Raw genomic sequence first — 17,232 nt, 5'->3', positions numbered from 1 at the left:
GGAGATGGGACCAGGCCAAGTGGGACTCGAGGGTGGACCAACTTTAGTCTGGACTCTGCAGTCCTTATGCAGTCCTGACTGGGGCCCCCCTGTCCTTTCCAGGCTGTCTTTGACTGCGTGGTGAACTCTCTCAAAAACGTCCTCAACATCCTCATCGTCTACATGCTCTTCATGTTCATCTTCGCTGTGGTGGCCGTCCAGCTCTTCAAGGGCAAGTTCTTCTACTGCACGGATGAGTCCAAGGAGTTTGAGAAGGACTGTAGGTATGGAGCCACCTTCCTCTGTCTCTCAGCACCTGGCCATGGCCCAACCCATCCCTGGGCTCCTCACACTTCCGCTTCCCCAGCCACCTTCTCAGCAGGTGGCCTCACTGTTCCCCATAGTCCTGTTTGGCCTCCAGGAGTAGAGCAAAGCTCCTCTGCTTGCTTGGCGGGAAGCCTAGCAACACAGTGGTGGTGGCCAATGCAGAGGCAGTGCCTGACCTCACCTCTGCTCACTTAGCATTGAGTTTGCACTGGCCCAGTGGCGCTGATTTCAGTGGAGTTACTCCTGATTTACAGCCCGGCTCGTTCCTACGCTCCCTTCGTGTCTCCCACCTACTTACTGGTATCATGACCCTCCTCTTGGCAGCTTTCCTTGCCCCGTGGCGGAGCAAGGCAGAGCTTAAGGACAGAGCCACAGCGGGCATGTAAGGAATGGGGTAGAAATTACAATGGCCCGCTTCTCTCACATACGACAGGGTGACACCCGGGTGACTCCCCACCTGGAGTAAATTGGCATCACTGTGCTGGAGTCAGTGGGGTCAGAATCCCAGTTGGTGTAAAGGGACATTGCTCCGTTGGAGTCAGAGGGGTCAGAATCCCAGCTGGTGTAAAGGGACATTGCTCCGTTGGAGTCAGTGGGGTCAGAATCCCAGCTGGTGTAAAGGGACATTGCTCCGTTGGAGTCAGTGGGGTCAGAGTCCCAGCTGGTGTAAAGGGACATTGCTCCGTTGGAGTCAGTGGGGTCAGAATCCCAGCTGGTGTAAAGGGACATTGCTCCGTTGGAGTCAGAGGGGTCAGAATCCCAGCTGATGTAAAGGGACATTGCTCCGTTGGAGTCAGTGGGGTCAGAATCCCAGCTGGTGTAAAGGGACATTGCTCCGTTGGAGTCAGAGGGGCTATTTCAGATTTACATCAGGAAGAGAGGCCCCAAGTGGGTCAGCAGGTCTGACTCTAGTGACCTGATTCTCCACTCACACTGGGGTAGCCCCCAGGATTCAGTAAAGTGACGCTTATTGACACCGGAGAAAATTAGGTCAGAATCAGGCTCTAAAGTCCGTGGGGTGGATTATGAGGCATATAGAGCGATCTGAAAACAGCCAGAGAGTGCCCCTTCAGAGTTCCCTCCGGCCCAGCTGACATAGCGGAGGGAAGGGGCTGTGGTGGAGTGAGGAGCCCTCCGCCTTTTAAGACCTGGTACCAGTGAGCTACCTGCGGGTTCAGTTACACTGGGCCAGGGGGCGAGGGGTCAGAGTGCTGCGATCGGGTCCTTGCCAGCCCTCCCACACCCAACTGCACCCAAGCTCTGCTCAGGCCGGGTGGAGAACTGAGCCCGCGGCAAAGGCTCCGAGTCCCTACTCGCTGACGGGGGTGTCGATCAGGAGTTGCTGCAGTGCCATGACACAAATGGGAGCAGAACTGAGCCCCCTAGCCTGCGTGAAGCCAGTCACTCAGGACCTGCTCCCAAGTGAGTGAGATCAGGAGCTGGCCTTAGGAGCCCAGTGCTATGCCCCAGCCCTCCTGGCTGTCCAGCTGACAGTGTCTGTTCGTCCCCAGGGGCGAGTACCTGGTCTACGAGAAGGACAACGAAGTGAAAGCCCAGAAGCGGGAGTGGAGGAAATACGAGTTCCACTATGATAACGTGCTGTGGGCACTCCTGACTCTCTTCACTGTGTCCACGGGGGAAGGCTGGCCACAGTAAGGAGCTGCCAGCGGCCAGGGGGCGGGCCAGTGCGTACTGGAGAGGGCTGGGGTTAACCCTTTTCTCTCTGAGATATGGGGTGAAGCATCACTTAGATCGCAGCTGAATGTAGCTGCTTCAGCCTGGAGCAGTGAGACGTAACGACTAGAGCACCAGACTGTGACTCAGCAGACCTGGGTTCTCTTCCCAGCTCTGCCGCTGGCCTGCTGGGTGACCCTGAGCATGTCATGTCCCCCTCCATGCCTCAGTTTCCCCATCTGTAAAATGGGGAGAATGGTAGCCCCTGACCTTTGTAAAGTTTTCCCAAGGCATAGGTGAAAAGGAAAGACAGGCGTGTGCATGAGCTTCAGGACTTTTGAGTTCTGTTCCCAGTTCTGCCACTCGTCTGCTGCGTGAGCGTAGGGCCAACTCCTTAGCTATTGTAGATGCATAGCTTCATTGAAGCTGTGCTGAGTTACACCAGATGAAGATCTGGCCCTTGGACCTTCTAGGCTGCTTTTTCCTCATCCATATGACCAGGGTATTACCACAGCATGAGCCTAGCTGGGGACAGGAATTTTTATTGGGCCTGAACTGACTCCCCCTTGCTGCTATTTGTCTCTCTCCTACCCTTTCTTATTTCCATTTTCTCGCTTTCTTCCTTCCCTTTCCACCTTCCTTCCTTCCCCACTGCAGAGTCCTCAAACACTCGGTGGATGCCACCTATGAGAACCAGGGCCCCAGCCCCGGCTATCGTATGGAGATGTCCATCTTCTACGTTGTCTACTTCGTGGTCTTCCCATTTTTCTTCGTGAACATTTTTGTGGCCTTGATCATCATCACGTTCCAGGAACAGGGAGATAAGATGATGGAGGAATACAGCCTGGAGAAGAACGAGGTGCAGTCCAAGTCAGGGGGACCATGCCACTCTGTCCCTGCTTCCCCAACAGCAGCCCCTACACCAGCTCCCAGTGGCCATGCCCCAGCCACCATGCATCTCGCCATTAGCACCATGGCATGCCCTGGATCAGCTGTTGCAGGGCCTGTGTCCATCATGGAAGAAGGAATTCAGGCTGTTTCCCCGGTGCTGATGTGCTGCCTGGAAGGGCGCAAGGCCAGATTACACCACTGAGCCACTGGGGAGAGCTCCCCCATTGCCCCCCTGCAAGCTCTCTAATGAGCAAGCTCTATTCCCAGCGTTCTGGGTGACCCTGGGCAAGTCTCTTCCCCTCTCCATGCCTCAGTTTCCCAGTTTAGATGGCCTGGTGGGACAGGGGTCTGGCTGCTGCTTCTGGTGCTAGAGATTGTCGGTTCAAATCCACAGCAAGTGGAGGGGAGAGAGAACTGCAGCAGCTGCATATGGATAGCCCACGTTAGACAGGAAGGTCACAGCAGGGTCCCTTCTGGCTGTAGCATCTGTGAATCAGGGCATGGAGCAGTTGTGAGCTTTAGAAGAGGGCACTGGAGAAAGGCCAGTGGTTTGCAAGGAGCTTCCCTAAAGGGCCACAGGAAACCAGGGGCTTCTGAGCTCTTTCAGGTGGCATGAAGAACCTGTGGGGGCTTCAGTTGAGAGAGCTGGGACGGTCCCCATGATGACCAGTGCGTAGGGTCATGTCGCCAGCTGGTGTAAATCTCCATTCACTTCATGGGAGAAATGCTGATTTACGCCGGCCCTGTTACGATCATCTGCACTGATCTCCCGCTTCACACGGGCCAGAGAGCGTCCTCTGACCCACCACAAAGGGGTCGGAGAAGCATTAGACCAGGGCAGCCGGTCGAGCTGTCCTTCGCGCATGGGGTTAAGCCAGTTCAGAGTCTCTCGGCCTGGACTGCCCCTGTATCCTCTTCCCCCTGCGCCCATCCTGACGCCGGTGGCCAGGAGCCCCTCCCACCCTAGCGGCTGTGTCTGTCCTCTCCGCAGAGAGCCTGCATCGACTTTGCCATCAGTGCCAAGCCCCTGACCCGGCACATGCCTCAGAACAAGCAGAGCTTTCAGTACCGCATGTGGCAGTTCGTGGTGTCGCCGCCCTTCGAGTACACCATCATGGCCATGATCGCCCTCAACACCATTGTCTTAATGATGAAGGTGAGCGACCCCCTTGTGGGACTGGGGCAGTATTGACCAGGGTGTGAGATGCCATGCTGTACCGAGCCTGGCTGAGCAAACACAGGCCCCTCCTGCATAGCCGGCATGTCCCCCATCGCCCCGATCCCGTGGGGCTGATCTGGGGACCAGGCCCATCCCGTGGGGCTGATCTGTGGCCTGGGGACCCGGCCCATCCCGTGGGGCTGATCTGTGGCCTGGGGACCCGGCCCATCCCGTGGGGCTGATCTGTGGCCTGGGGACCTGGCCCGTCCTGTGGGGCTGATCTGTGGCCTGGGGACCTGTCCCGTCCTGTGGGGATGATCTGTGGCCTGGGGACCTGGCCCGTCCCGTGGGGATGATCTGTGGCCTGGGGACCTGGCCCATCCCGTGGAGCTGATCTGTGGCCTGTGGACCTGGCCCATCCCGTGGAGCTGATCTGTGGCCTGGGGACCTGGCCCATCCTGTGGGGCAGATCGAGGGACGTGATCATTCCCCTCTATTCGACATTGGTGAGGCCTCATCTGGAGTACTGTGTCCAGTTTTGGGCCCCACACTACAAGAAGGATGTGGATAAATTGGAGAGAGTCCAGCGAAGGGCAACAAAAATGATTAGGGGTCTAGAACACATGACTTATGAGGAGAGGCTGAGGGAGCTGGGATTGTTTAGCCTGCAGAAGAGAAGAATGAGGGGGGATTTGATAGCTGCTTTCAACTACCTGAAAGGGGGTTCCAAAGAGGATGGCTCTAGACTGTTCTCAATGGTAGCAGATGACAGAACGAGGAGTAATGGTCTCAAGCTGCAGTGGGGGAGGTTTAGATTGGATATTAGGAAAAACTTTTTCACTAAGAGGGTGGTGAAACACTGGAATGCGTTACCTAGGGAGGTGATGGAATCTCCTTCCTTAGAGGTTTTTAAGGTCAGGCTTGACAAAGCCCTGGCTGGGATGATTTAACTGGGAATTGGTCCTGCTTCGAGCAGGGGGTTGGACTAGATGACCTTCAGGGGTCCCTTCCAACCCTGATATTCTATGATTCTATGATTCTATGATCTGTGGCCTGGGGACCTGGCCCGTCCCGTGGGGCTGATCTGTGGCCTGGGGACCTGTCCTGTCCTGTGGGGCTGATTTTTTGCTCTCTCTTCTCTTGCCTTTAGTTCGATAAGGCCTCAACTGCTTATGAGGACGTGCTAAAGATGTTCAACCACGTCTTCACTTCATTATTTTCCCTGGAGTGTCTGCTGAAGATCATGGCCTTTGGAGTGCTGGTAAGTATCTCCACAGCCAATTCCGCTAGGGAGCATGGGGTGTTACCGTGGAAATAAAAGACAGAACCCAGCTCCTTCAGCAGGAGGGGATTCCCCACATGTTCTTCCAACCCCATGCCCACCCTCACCCCTTTACCAGACGGGGATTTAACAGTCTTCCCCCCCACACACATCCTGTAGGCAAGTGTCAGAACACCTTGCCACCAAGTGATTGGGGATGGTGGCAACTGGCAACTAAGAGGTGATTGTTGAAGGCATCTCCAAGCACTTTGTAAGCTGACCCCAGCTCAGGGAATGGGGTAGGTTGTTCTGGGTGGTTCAGGGAACTATAATGAGGATTAAAGGGAGCAAAATAAAGAGGGGCTACAAGAGAAATGTCCCACCAGTAAGGTCCATTAGCATCGTCTCCCCAAGAGACATGAAGGAGTCCAATCTCCATTCATGGCTCGCTGAAGCTCCCTGGGGGTTTGAGGCTCCCATCGTTGGTGCAGGTGCTCAGGGCAAGGAACCCACTCCATCCTGCACGAGGGATCTGGGCTTCTGTTCAGGCAGGAGCCAAGCCAGTGAGAGGGGCGCTCAGGGAGGTTAAGAGGCTGGATTTGAGGAGCAGCATAGGCTGGTCTGGCAGGGAGAGCAGACGCTGACAGATGGAGAAAGGAAGAGAGAGAATGAATCTCCTGCAGAAAATGTGGCTGATTTTTGATCCTGCCCCATTCCCTTATTTTAACTGGGCTGTTTTCTCATGATTCCTTGTGTTTGCCGTGCTGGGTTCATTTCTCAATTGGTGGCTTGCTCCACAGAGCTATGGACAGCTCGGGGACTGGTGGCTCTGGTGGGGTGGGAGAGGGCTGTGATTTCTTCTCCTGCTCGGGGAATCCAGCCAAGGACACATTTCTGTCCCTTGGCTGGGAAGATCCCAGCAACAGTAACATATTCTGGTCCTGTGTGTTTTATTCTTTCATTTTAAATGTCCATCTAACTGTCCATTCCTATTGGGCCGAGGGTGGGGGCACCTTTCCAAAGTTTTGGAGGGGAAGGGGGGGCCCCCTTGGTTTAGCTGGTTGATACTGGGGGCCAGAGATCCTGGGTTTGATTTTCCTCATGGGTGGGATCCTGATCCAGAGCCCCTTTAAATCAGTGGAGAGGTTCCCAATGATCTCAGTGGAGTTTTGGTCTGGCCCTTACACCAATGACACAGCAGGGTAACTGAGATCAGCATCAGGCCCCAGTCACACCAGCCACCCCAGGATCATTTCAAGGTGCCAAGAAATACCCCCACCGCTCCTTTAAATTAACCCTTTCGACCCCCTCCCCTCTTGCCTGCCAGATCCATTGGAGCTCACCGAAAAGGTAACCTGGGCTCTCCCGGCGTCAGGGCACTGGGGGCAGGGAGGAAATGGGGCTGGGGTCGGGGGGTGACTCTCTGTTCTCGTTGCTGTTGCTTCCGTCGTGAATGTCGTTGAATGTTTGCTGCCGTGTTGCTGTTCCTTTTCGTCCTTTGTTTTTGTTTTTCTTTATAGAATTATTTCCGTGATGCCTGGAATATCTTTGATTTTGTCACAGTTCTGGGTAGCATCACAGACATCTTAGTGACAGAGTTTGGGGTAAGTTCGAAACACCGTCTCCTCTCTTATGGCCTTAGCTTAAGCAGAGGGGGACGCTCGCCAGAGGGGGGCACCACAGGGAACAAGACATGAGAACTACAGTCTGGGCTTTTACCCCATTGTGCCTGACCCCAAGGAAGGACAGATGCCGGGCAAGGGAGACAGCTGGGTTGCAGCCACATTCAATGTCATCCCAGATAGCCAGAGGAGAAGAGAGCCATGCAGTTTCTATATGAGGAGGCCCAAGAATTCTTGTTCTGGGGACAACCCCAAGTGCTGAGGGACCAAGCCAAGGCAGATGGAGTCAAAACCAAACCCAGCTGGGCATTCCTACCCACCTGAAAGGGATTCAGTGAGGGCCAGGTTCTGATCTCACACGCCATATCCCCAGTCACTCCACTGGGGGTGGGCATACCGGCATAAATCCGGAGTCACTCCACTAGGGGTGGGCATGCCGACATAAATCCGGAGTCACTTAACTGGGCGTCAGTATGCCGGCATAAATCCAGAGTCACTTTTCAGTGTTCATTGGAGTGATGCCAAATTTGCACAGGTGAAGCTGAGAGCAGAGCCTGGCCCCTGGAAGGCAGAGACAGAGAAAACTGAAAGCAGCCCTGGGATGTTCCCCAGGAGGCAGGGGAACAGTCCCTGAAACACACACACAGGCGCGCACACATTACTGACAGTTGGATTTGAACTGGGCCATCGCCCTCTGCAGAAAGCCTGCTGCTCAGGCCCTCACCCCTTGGTAGCCGCCAATGGCGGAGTTCAAATCCCACCTGGAGAGAATTCAGCCAGCCCAAACTCAAGGCAGTGGGCAAGGGAACCTCTCCCGGCGTGACTGGGGATCATCCTGTTTGTGGAGTGAACGTCATGGAGAAAATACCTTGGGCAAACTTGAGGGAAATCTGCAATTCAGTGCAGTGTAGGGGGTGGGAGGCAGCAGGGTACAGGAGCAGGGGCAATGCCTGTGATCTAACTGGCACTAGCCCTGGTATAGAGCTGCAGGAAGCAGCCCTGGGTGGATTGAGGAGACGAACTGAATGATCTAGCAGGTCTCCTCCATCTCTGCCACCAACTAGCGCCTGGAGAGCCCTTCCCCCAGTGTTAATTAATCCTCCAGGATGGGGTCTGTATAATTATCCCTCATTTTACAGATGAGGAAACTGAGGCACAGAGCAGGGCAGTGAGTCACCCAAGGTCACAGAGAGAGCCAATGGCAGAGTTGGGAATAATACCCAGAAGACCTCCCTCCCAGTCTCCTCCTGTAACCACTATGACACACTCCCTCCCACCCAGTGGCTGGGAACCCAGGTGTCCTAAACCTCTCTTCCTTCCTGCTGTAAACACTAGGCCACACCCCCAGCACTGGGAATAGAACTCAGGTGTCCTGACTCCGACCCCAGGCAAGGCTTATCCCTCCTGGGATCCCCTGGTGACAGAGACCCAGATACTGATCTCAGTGAAGCTGCTCTAAAGGGTCTTACTATCTTCCGAGAGCTGCCTTCCAACCCCGAGTGTGCAAAACACACTAGTCAGTGGGTGTGCAAAAGGAGTGTAAGCCACTCCCCTTGGCGTTTCACACACCTGTCTGCCCACCCATATCCAGCCGCCACATAGCCTGCCCTCGCGCTCGTCTCTACCAAAATGGGGTCTTTGCTTCCTGGCACTTGTGAGGTTTGGGTTCTCCTGGTCTGTGGGTCTGGGGATAGGCGGGGGCTGGCATTGCTCAAGGCATCCAATGGGATCCCAGAGGCAGGCAGAACGAGGGGCCAGGACCTGGCAGCAAGGTGTGGGGTTTGCTGGTGGGTGGACCTTTGCCAATCCAGCTCAGCACACAAGTTCCTTTCGAAGGCCCCTCCTCGCCCTGCCAGGCCATTGCATGCCAGGGGTGATGCCTATGTCAGGGGCTGGCCCGTTGCACAACTTTGCCTTCTCTACCTGCTCTTGCCCTCGATGGCTCGTACCATGCAAACGCAATAGACCTGAACTGGCAGGAGAGCTCTGCGGCAGGGCAAACTCTGGAGGGCTGGGGGAGACAGGGAACATGACCCGCGGGCCCTTCCTTCAGAAATAACCTAGAACCTGTTGGCCTCTGGAAACCCTCCAGCCCAGTGGAACCGTACACAGAGGGCTGATAGCCCCAGAGAAGGCAGAAGAGGCTAGTACCTGCAGCACAGGGCTGGGAACTAGGACTCCTGGGTTCTCGTCCCAGCTCTGCCACTGACTTGCTGTTTGATCTTGGGGGCATCTCTTCCCCTCTCTGTGCCTCAGTTTCCTGACCCATCTCCCAGAGTCGAGGGAGGGAGGAGCCGTGAGGATGAAGACCTCGGCCTGAGGTGGCAAAGCCATGGAGACTGGATGCTTGGGCCTGCGCCAGAGGGCATGGTCCCAAGCACCGGGGGGAGCCCCTGCCCTTCGCTCCCCTGCATCAGAGCGGCCCCTCAGCAGGCAGGGGAGTGGGGTTGGGTGCTGGCACTGCCCTGTGCGGGTGGGCTGGGAGTCTCCTGCCTCATGCTGTGTGCTCTCTATAATGCCTGTCTCTCTTGTCTTACCTTCCTTCCATGCTGTCTCTTTATACTGTGCTATTTTGGGGTGACACCCTCTGAAAATGTCATCCAATCAAAATGCACTATGAAAAATCCATGTGTCCATCTATGAATCGGTCTGTGTATCCATGCCAACTAATATTTCTGAACTTCTTCCGCCTCCCACCCCCACCCCCACGACAAAACACCCCGTCCCCAATCTGTCGCTCCATCTCTGTGTATTACGCTGGTTGCCAATCAACCTGTGACACTAAACAACCCCCTCAAATCTCTCCCTCTGCCCCCAACTCCTCTCCTCCTATTCATCTCAACATCTACATCTAGAATCCGGTTGGTTTAATATCTTTCTGAAGCCTAAACGCATTGCCTAAGAGCGCTCTCTCATCTCTGCATTGCATAAGTTACTGCACGGGAGCTGCCTGCAGCTAGCTGGCTACCTGCTCTCTTTTCTTCCTTCCTCTCTCTCTCGCTCTCTCTCCCTTCTTCTTTCCTCCAGATGTACGTCCCTTTGAAACAAAGCAGCAAAAAAGAAAAAGTCTCTGCACTTGTGCCTTTCTCTTCAAAGGGCCTAGTGTAGGCTGAGTGATACAGTGTTACAAACTGGGGGCTGGCTCTGAGTCGGAGGGCGAGAGATTCCCCAGATCCAGGGGTTGATCTCCTGAGAAAGGGTTGGCTGGATTCTCAGGGAGACGGAGAGATCCTTAGGTAGAGATGTGGGTGGACCAAGGGATAGACCCCAGGTGGACAGGTGGATGTCCAGATAGAGGGATCCAGTGGGTGCACAGAGTGGGGACAGCAGGTCCCCAGGCTTCTAACCTCTCCCTCTGCACAAGGTATTGGCTCAGATCTACAGCTAGCTGAGGACTCTCAGGGACCCGGCGCTGACCCTCTGAGGGTTGGGGGCTGGGATCACGAGCACACTGGAGGGAAGAAGGAACCAAGAGGGCAAGGCTGCCTCACTGGAGAGCAGCTGACACCTGCAGGGACCACTCCCCGCCTCGCTGTTGGTTGAGAGGCAATGCAGGATGGGCAGGGGAGATGGAAACCAGAAAGGAGCAAAGAAGGGCATATACCTGTCTGGGCCCCACATGTGCACAGGAAATGGCCTCCTATACACACATCCATCGCACGTGGACACCTCCCCCAGGCGTGTACACACATCCCACGCACACCTATTCCCCCGACCCATCCCCGTTCAGGCCCTGCTGCCTGTCCACGCACCTTGCACACATTCACAGGCAGATCCGTGCGCGCACACGCTGCCCGCTTCCCTTGTTAGGTGTTTCCCTCCCCAGCCTCCAGACCTCTCATGCTCTCCCTCCCTCCATGCCCTTCTGCTGCTGTTCCCCACTGCTCTCTCCTCCCCAGGCCCCTCTCTGCCGAGGGGACTGCATGGGGCTGCCATCTTTGCCATGGGTGACACAGATCCCTCCCCCCATCCCAGCAGGACCTGGACTGAGCCCTACCAGAGGGAAGCGTCCGGGGCAAGCTTGAAACCAGGTCAGCAACTCTGCCTTGCGTCCTCTGGGATTAACCAAAGGGGGTAGGGCACAAGGGCTGAAGGGGAGGGACCCTGTAGCTTCATTCAGACATAAGATCTAAGAGAGGGGAGAACGGGGCAAAGGCATGGAGAGGAGGGCAGAAAGGAGCTGAGAATACTGGAAGAGCTGCCTGGGTGGGACGATGGAAGATCCCCTCCCTACTCCATTCCCCCTGACCCCGTTTCTCTCTCTCTCTGTCTCTCTCTCTCTCTGCAGAGGTGGGGGGCCTTTTTCTTCCGTGCTCCCGCATGAGCCTCACTGTTTGATTTCTCAGTTGGTTTGGGAGGCTGATAAATCGGTGCCGCCGCCCCCAGAGGGTGCTGACGCATGCTCCCCCCCCTCCCCGGAATCCGTATGTTACACTCACTCCTTGGAGGGATGGCTCACAGCTTCTGGGAACACACACCAGGGCAGCTTCTCTAGGGAAGGGAGCAGGCAGACCTCCCCATGTCCAGGGGTGGGGGGAACGGACTGGAGAGAAATGCCCACATACAGGGAACCATGGATTGGTGCATTGGCCTATGTTGTATATTGTGTAGTTACACAACAGCTCCACGGTATCTGTTGTGTAATTATACAGCCAGGCCCTTGGACCTGGTGTTAATTACACAGAAGTTCCCTGCTGTGCATTGTGTAACTACTCAAGGGTCTCTGGGCTGTGTTCTGTATGAGTCACGTGGCCTGTTCTGTGCAATGATGAGAGTCACGTGGGGTGTTTGTTGGGTACGGAGCCCTGGTCGTGCATGTTATGTGGTGGCACAAGCCTTGTGGCTCACGTTGTGCGATTGCACAAGCTTTTTCTGGCACGTTTGGCTGTTGCACAAGGATCACACAGCCTGGGTCCTGAGATGACACAAGGGTCCCGTGGCATGTGTTGTGCGACTGTACATGAGTCATGGTGCATGTTGTGTGGCCACATACGTCTTGTGATGTCTGCTGTGCGGTTGCACACGTCCTGTGGTGAGTGTTGTGCAGCTACACAGCTGCTCCCTGGAAACAAAGGGGTTTCTTCTTGCCCGGCTGGGCTTCCCACAGACCGCAGCGAGGGAGTCCACCCGCACTCTTGGCTGCTGGGGAGAATTCCCCATTAGGCAGCACCAAGGCAAGGCCCCTGGACACTTCGTGTATCTGAGTACCTTCCACTGAAGCCAGGGGGTCACCCAGTACAGCCCCACTGCTCCATTTGTCCCTCTCCCGCTCTGAATGTGGAGAGAAGGGATCAGACTGATCCAGGCTGGAAACACAGCAATGGGTGTAGGAGCCAAGGCCTTTAATTTCCAGGGTGGGATTAGAACCCTGGATCGGTGCTGTGCCTGAGGAGCTGGGATCCTAGCCGCACTGCTGACTTGTGCATTGATTGGCAGAGGGAAGGGGAGTCCTTGGGCTCAAGGTCAGAACTTCACAGCTGACTCCTGGTCTGCAATGGATCTGCCAGACCAGACCCCAGATCTCAGCCAGAACAGAGTCCACGTACCATGAGCGAGTTTGTCTCTTAGAAAAGACGGGGTGACCTCAAGGGTGCAAAGGTTGTTGGTCTGAGGTTAACCTAGGAGCTGCGTCATGCAGCCTATGCCACCCGTTAACTGGAACTCCAGCCCAACAAGCCAGGCCGCATTGCCCAGCTCCAGCAGCCAGTGCACTATGGGAACTCCAGAGCCTACCACAGGCTTCGCACTGCTCGGCCCAGTCCCAGAAGCCACGTGCCATCCCCTCCCGGGGGAGAGGGGTCCAAAATGCATCTTCGTGAAACCAACAGGACGAGTGGCGCCTCCCAGCCTCTTGGCCCTCCCCTCCCCATCCCTTGGAGCAAAACCCCACTGAATGTCGTCCGTGCTTGCAGGCTGAGCCCCCGCAGCCAGCCTCAAGAAGTCATTCCAGGGAGCATCCCGGCGTGGCTGTTGGGTGCACAGAGACAGATGCATTTGAGGTCCCAATCATCACATGCGATCTGTAACATGTTGCAAGTCCCCAGACACCTTCCCCTCCCCCGGCACTTATCCTGCTTCAATTCTCTCTGGTTGTGTGTGCATAGTACACGTGCGATGTGACCCCACAATGCTCTACCTGCTTGTGTCAGAAAATATCAGTGCATTTGGTTGTTGGGATAGTTACAGTATAACCCTGATATTAACTAATAGCCATTGAGTTCCCCATTGGATGAGCCCAGCTTGTTAGTTTCCTTTATGTTCCTTTCCCCTTTTTCAGGGATGGCTGGTGGATGGAGATTGCTGGGTGGCTTTCATGCTGTGATTTGTTAATGGTGTTATCATTCATTGTCCTGGTTGATTATCATTATTTGTATTCATATTATTTATCATCTATTTTTATTAAATTATTAACAGCACTATTAATTCATTAATATTCATTTTATTCTTAATAGTATCCAATGCATTATAATCATTCTATTTATTTTATTTATTATGTATTATAATGATCACTATTGGGTATTGTTTATATTAATAGTACTGTGTGTTCTGTTACTATTCTTTATCAATATGCATTGCAATATCATTTATTATTTATCAGTAGTATTATTGGTTATATCATTGGTTTAATAATACTATTCATTATTTATTTCTCTTATAGCAGTTATTAATAGCATTATGTATTATAATCATTTATTATCTATTATTTATTAATATTATTATGCATTGCTGCTATTTATCATTAGGTATTAATTAATAGCATTGTGAATAATAATAATTATTATTGGTTGTTATCAACAGTTGCTGTTGATTGCTAATAATGATCACAATTGATGGTGTTGTTATTATTTTATTACTACTTTATTGAGTTCTCCGTGGATTTCGTTTTAGTTGTGAGTTGGTGGGTTAATCATCTGCATTGAGATGATGTTTCCCTGGGTTATTGCCCTGCCCTGCGGTGCTGCGTGGATGCAGGCACACGTCCAGGGCAGTCTCCCCTGGGGGTGGGGATCTCCCCTCTTGCGCCCGCAGGTAGCGCTCACCTCTCCTTCCTTTCATCCCCTCAGAACAACTTCATCAACCTGAGCTTCCTGCGGCTCTTCCGTGCTACCCGCCTCATCAAGCTCCTTCGCCAGGGCTACACCATCCGCATCCTGCTGTGGACCTTCGTCCAGTCCTTCAAGGTGACTGGGGACGGGGAGGGAGGGGAAGGGGGAAGGGGTTGGGCCAGGGGGCCAGGAACCCAGCAACTGACTCTTAGAATGACTGATCCAAGGTTTAGCGTATGCGGGCTGGACCTTGGCTCTGAAGATGTATTGATTCCATATCCGTCTGTTTGTCCCTATACAGACCCCTCTAGCTATCTCTTTCTGTCTGTCCCCACATAGACCCATCCATCCACTTGTACTCTGTCTATCCAGCCATCCCATACACACCCTTCCATCTGTCCGTCCCCATACACATCTATCTACCCCCATACACCCTCTCTCTCTCTCTCTCTCTCTCTCTATCTCAGAGTGTCTCAGCAGGGTGGCATCCAGATGCTATGCCCACCTCAGTCGCTGACTCCCCTGGCCCTGAGCGGGTGCCTGGTGAAGCAATGGCAGCCTTTGCTCTGGGTTCAGTTGGCTGTGGATTGGGTTGGTGTTGTAGTGGCATTCCCCGTCGGTGCCTTTGAGGTGCTGAGTGCTGGAGGAGACACGGGCGAGGAGAGAAGCTCCCAGCATGCTCTCCCTGCGAGCCAGCCAATGGTACAGATGTGGGGTGTGAGCTGCATTTTGCTGCATTGAATGGAGAAGCTGCCGTGGCCCAGTACAGGGGGATGCTATTTGCCTGGCAGGGCGCAAGGTTTAAAGCCCCCTGCGAGTGACGTGCCCTGCTCTGCTTCTCTCCCTAGGCCCTTCCCTATGTCTGTCTGCTGATTGCCATGCTCTTCTTCATCTACGCCATCATCGGCATGCAGGTGAGTGTCAGGCAGGCCAGCTCGGGGGGACGGTACACACTGTCACAGGCCGTTTTGCAGTGCGGAGACCGGGCGTGGGAATCCGAGCACTCGTGCCTTGGATTGGGAGTGACTCCTCCGCACACACATGGGGGTTAGGACTGTGCCGGGCTCCAGGCCCGGCATGTCATGCTGTACCTGGGTGCTGGAGCAGGCTGTCTGCAGGAGAGAGATGAGGCCCCATCCCCATTGCTGTCTGAGGGCCCTCTGCCTTTGCAGGTGTTCGGTAACATTGGCATCGAAGACGAAGAGGAGGACTCGGCTATCACAGAGCACAACAACTTCCGCACTTTCTTCCAGGCCCTCATGCTTCTGTTCAGGTGAGACCCTGCCCCGGGCAGAAGCTGGACTGAGCAGAGATCCGTGTCCCATCCCCACTGCAACTGCAAGGAAACTGACCTCCTCGTATACCTTGCTCTAATGCAGTGGGTTGTCCGGCTGTTAATCAGCCCCCCCCAAGCCCCACCCCAGAGCTGGCTGCACCTCAGCACCAGGCAAGGAATCCCAGTATAAACAGCCCCCGCACTTCGCCCCAGAGGTGGCTGCATCTCAGTGCCAGGTGAGGGATCCGAGTATAAACTGTAAGCCCCATCCCTGTAAGTGCTCGGGGCTGAATGATGCTGTAGAAGTGCAAAGCATCATTAATGGCACCCAGGTGCCTGAGGGGACTGGGACAGAGCTGCCTGGTTTGCTCCCCCACCCCTGCCCTGCCTTCCCAATGCACTTCCCCTCTCCCCTCTGTGCGGCTGCAGGAGTGCCACCGGCGAGGCGTGGCACGAGATCATGCTGTCGTGTCTGAGCGGGAAGCCCTGCGACGAGAACTCGGGGATCAAGGAGCATGAGTGTGGCAACGAGTTCGCCTATTTTTATTTTGTCTCCTTCATTTTCTTCTGCTCCTTCCTGGTGAGTCTGCGGGGAGCCGGGCCGGCAGCAGCCACAGGGGTGCGCGTGCGCTGCGTGAGTTGGGAGTGTGCTGACGTGTGTGGGGCCAGGCGTGCAGCGTACGTGCGGCATGTGTGAGCTGGGTGTGCGTTGACAGGTGTGTATGTGCGTGCGGGTTGGCAAGTGTGAAAGCCGCGTGTCGGAGCTATTCATAGGTGTGTGCACCTTGGCGAGAATCTGTGCTCTGTGTGCACCAGAGTCAGTTGTGTTGACAAGTGTATCTGTGCGTGCACGAGTTGTGTGTGGTGACTTGTATAGGGGGGTTTGCATGTTAGCAGATGTGTGAGTACGTGTACGCACGTTGGTATGTGTGTACACGTGTGCATGTGTTGTATGAGTACAGGTGTATGCACATTGGCGTGTGTACACGTGTGTGTGATCTGTGGGTACCTGTGGGTACACATTGGCGTGTGTACACGTGTGTGTGATGGGTGGGTACCTGTGGGTACACATTGGCGTGTGTACACGTGTGTGTGATCTGTAGGTACCTGTGGGTACACATTGGCGTGTGTACACGTGTGTGTGATCTGTAGGTACCTGTGGGTACACATTGGCGTGTGTACACATGTGCGTGTGCTGTGTGAGTACACACATGTGCACATTGGCCTATGATGGTTTGTGAGTTGCATGTATGCAATGCACGGATGTGGTGTGTGTATGTGGGAAGTGTGTGTGTGTTGCACGTTTATGCCGGTTGTGCATTCATTTTGGTATGTGTTGATGCATGTGTACATGGATGCACTTGTTGGCGTGCCTCTGTGTGTGTTGGCGTGTGTATGATGACGGGTGTGTGCATAGTGGAATGCGTAAAGGGAAGTTGGGGAGTGGGAGAAGGACCAAAAACATGAGCGAGAGACACATGGACAGAGGAGGCGCTGGAGTGCCCAGAGCCTAGCCCACGGCAAGGACTGCGGGATTTGACCCCTGGGGTCTTGTCTGCACTGGACTACTTGTCCAATACGCCTCTGTCTCCGCGCCCCAACCCATCCCACTGCAGATGCTGAACCTGTTTGTGGCCGTCATCATGGACAACTTTGAGTACCTGACCCGAGACTCCTCCATCCTGGGGCCCCACCATCTGGACGAGTACGTGCGTGTGTGGGCAGAGTACGACCCTGCTGCTTGGTAAGGACCTCACCCTCATCCCGCACCTCCTGCCCCCGCCCAGCAGCCAGGGCTCCCCTCCCTCCTTCGAGGGGAATATTGGAGGGCTCGGATTTGTCCATGTCTCCGGGGGAGCCGAGATAAGCCTCCTTGATCAGCAGAGAACTGACTGTCGAGGGCTGGGGAAAGGGGGGTGAGGAGCAGAAAGAACCAGGGCAAGGAGGAGTGGGGTCTAGCTGTCAGAGCCTGGCTGGGGCTGGGTGTCAGGACTCCT

General features: G+C 54.7%; 1 protein-coding gene across 15 annotated transcripts in view; it reads left to right on the top strand.

The window, feature by feature from the left end:
• CACNA1A (calcium voltage-gated channel subunit alpha1 A) overlaps nucleotides 1-17,232 on the top strand; it is a 196,745-nt gene that overhangs the window by 142,393 nt on the left and 37,120 nt on the right. For 14 of the 15 annotated variants that reach the window (XM_075121670.1, XM_075121669.1, XM_075121664.1 and 11 more), the window contains 11 exons: nucleotides 103-263; nucleotides 1,818-1,958; nucleotides 2,638-2,839; nucleotides 3,863-4,027; nucleotides 5,181-5,291; nucleotides 6,812-6,895; nucleotides 13,978-14,094; nucleotides 14,808-14,873; nucleotides 15,132-15,232; nucleotides 15,665-15,815; nucleotides 16,852-16,979. In XM_075121670.1, coding sequence (XP_074977771.1) covers nucleotides 103-263; nucleotides 1,818-1,958; nucleotides 2,638-2,839; nucleotides 3,863-4,027; nucleotides 5,181-5,291; nucleotides 6,812-6,895; nucleotides 13,978-14,094; nucleotides 14,808-14,873; nucleotides 15,132-15,232; nucleotides 15,665-15,815; nucleotides 16,852-16,979 — 1,427 coding nt within the window. The remainder of the gene's footprint in view (nucleotides 1-102; nucleotides 264-1,817; nucleotides 1,959-2,637; nucleotides 2,840-3,862; nucleotides 4,028-5,180; nucleotides 5,292-6,811; nucleotides 6,896-13,977; nucleotides 14,095-14,807; nucleotides 14,874-15,131; nucleotides 15,233-15,664; nucleotides 15,816-16,851; nucleotides 16,980-17,232) is intronic. The other variant, XM_075121667.1, reaches the window with a different exon arrangement.

This window comes from Caretta caretta, chromosome 20 (genome assembly GCF_965140235.1).
Source record: "Caretta caretta isolate rCarCar2 chromosome 20, rCarCar1.hap1, whole genome shotgun sequence".
Taxonomy (NCBI): domain Eukaryota; kingdom Metazoa; phylum Chordata; order Testudines; family Cheloniidae; genus Caretta; species Caretta caretta.
This window is presented reverse-complemented; position numbering and strand designations above follow the sequence as displayed.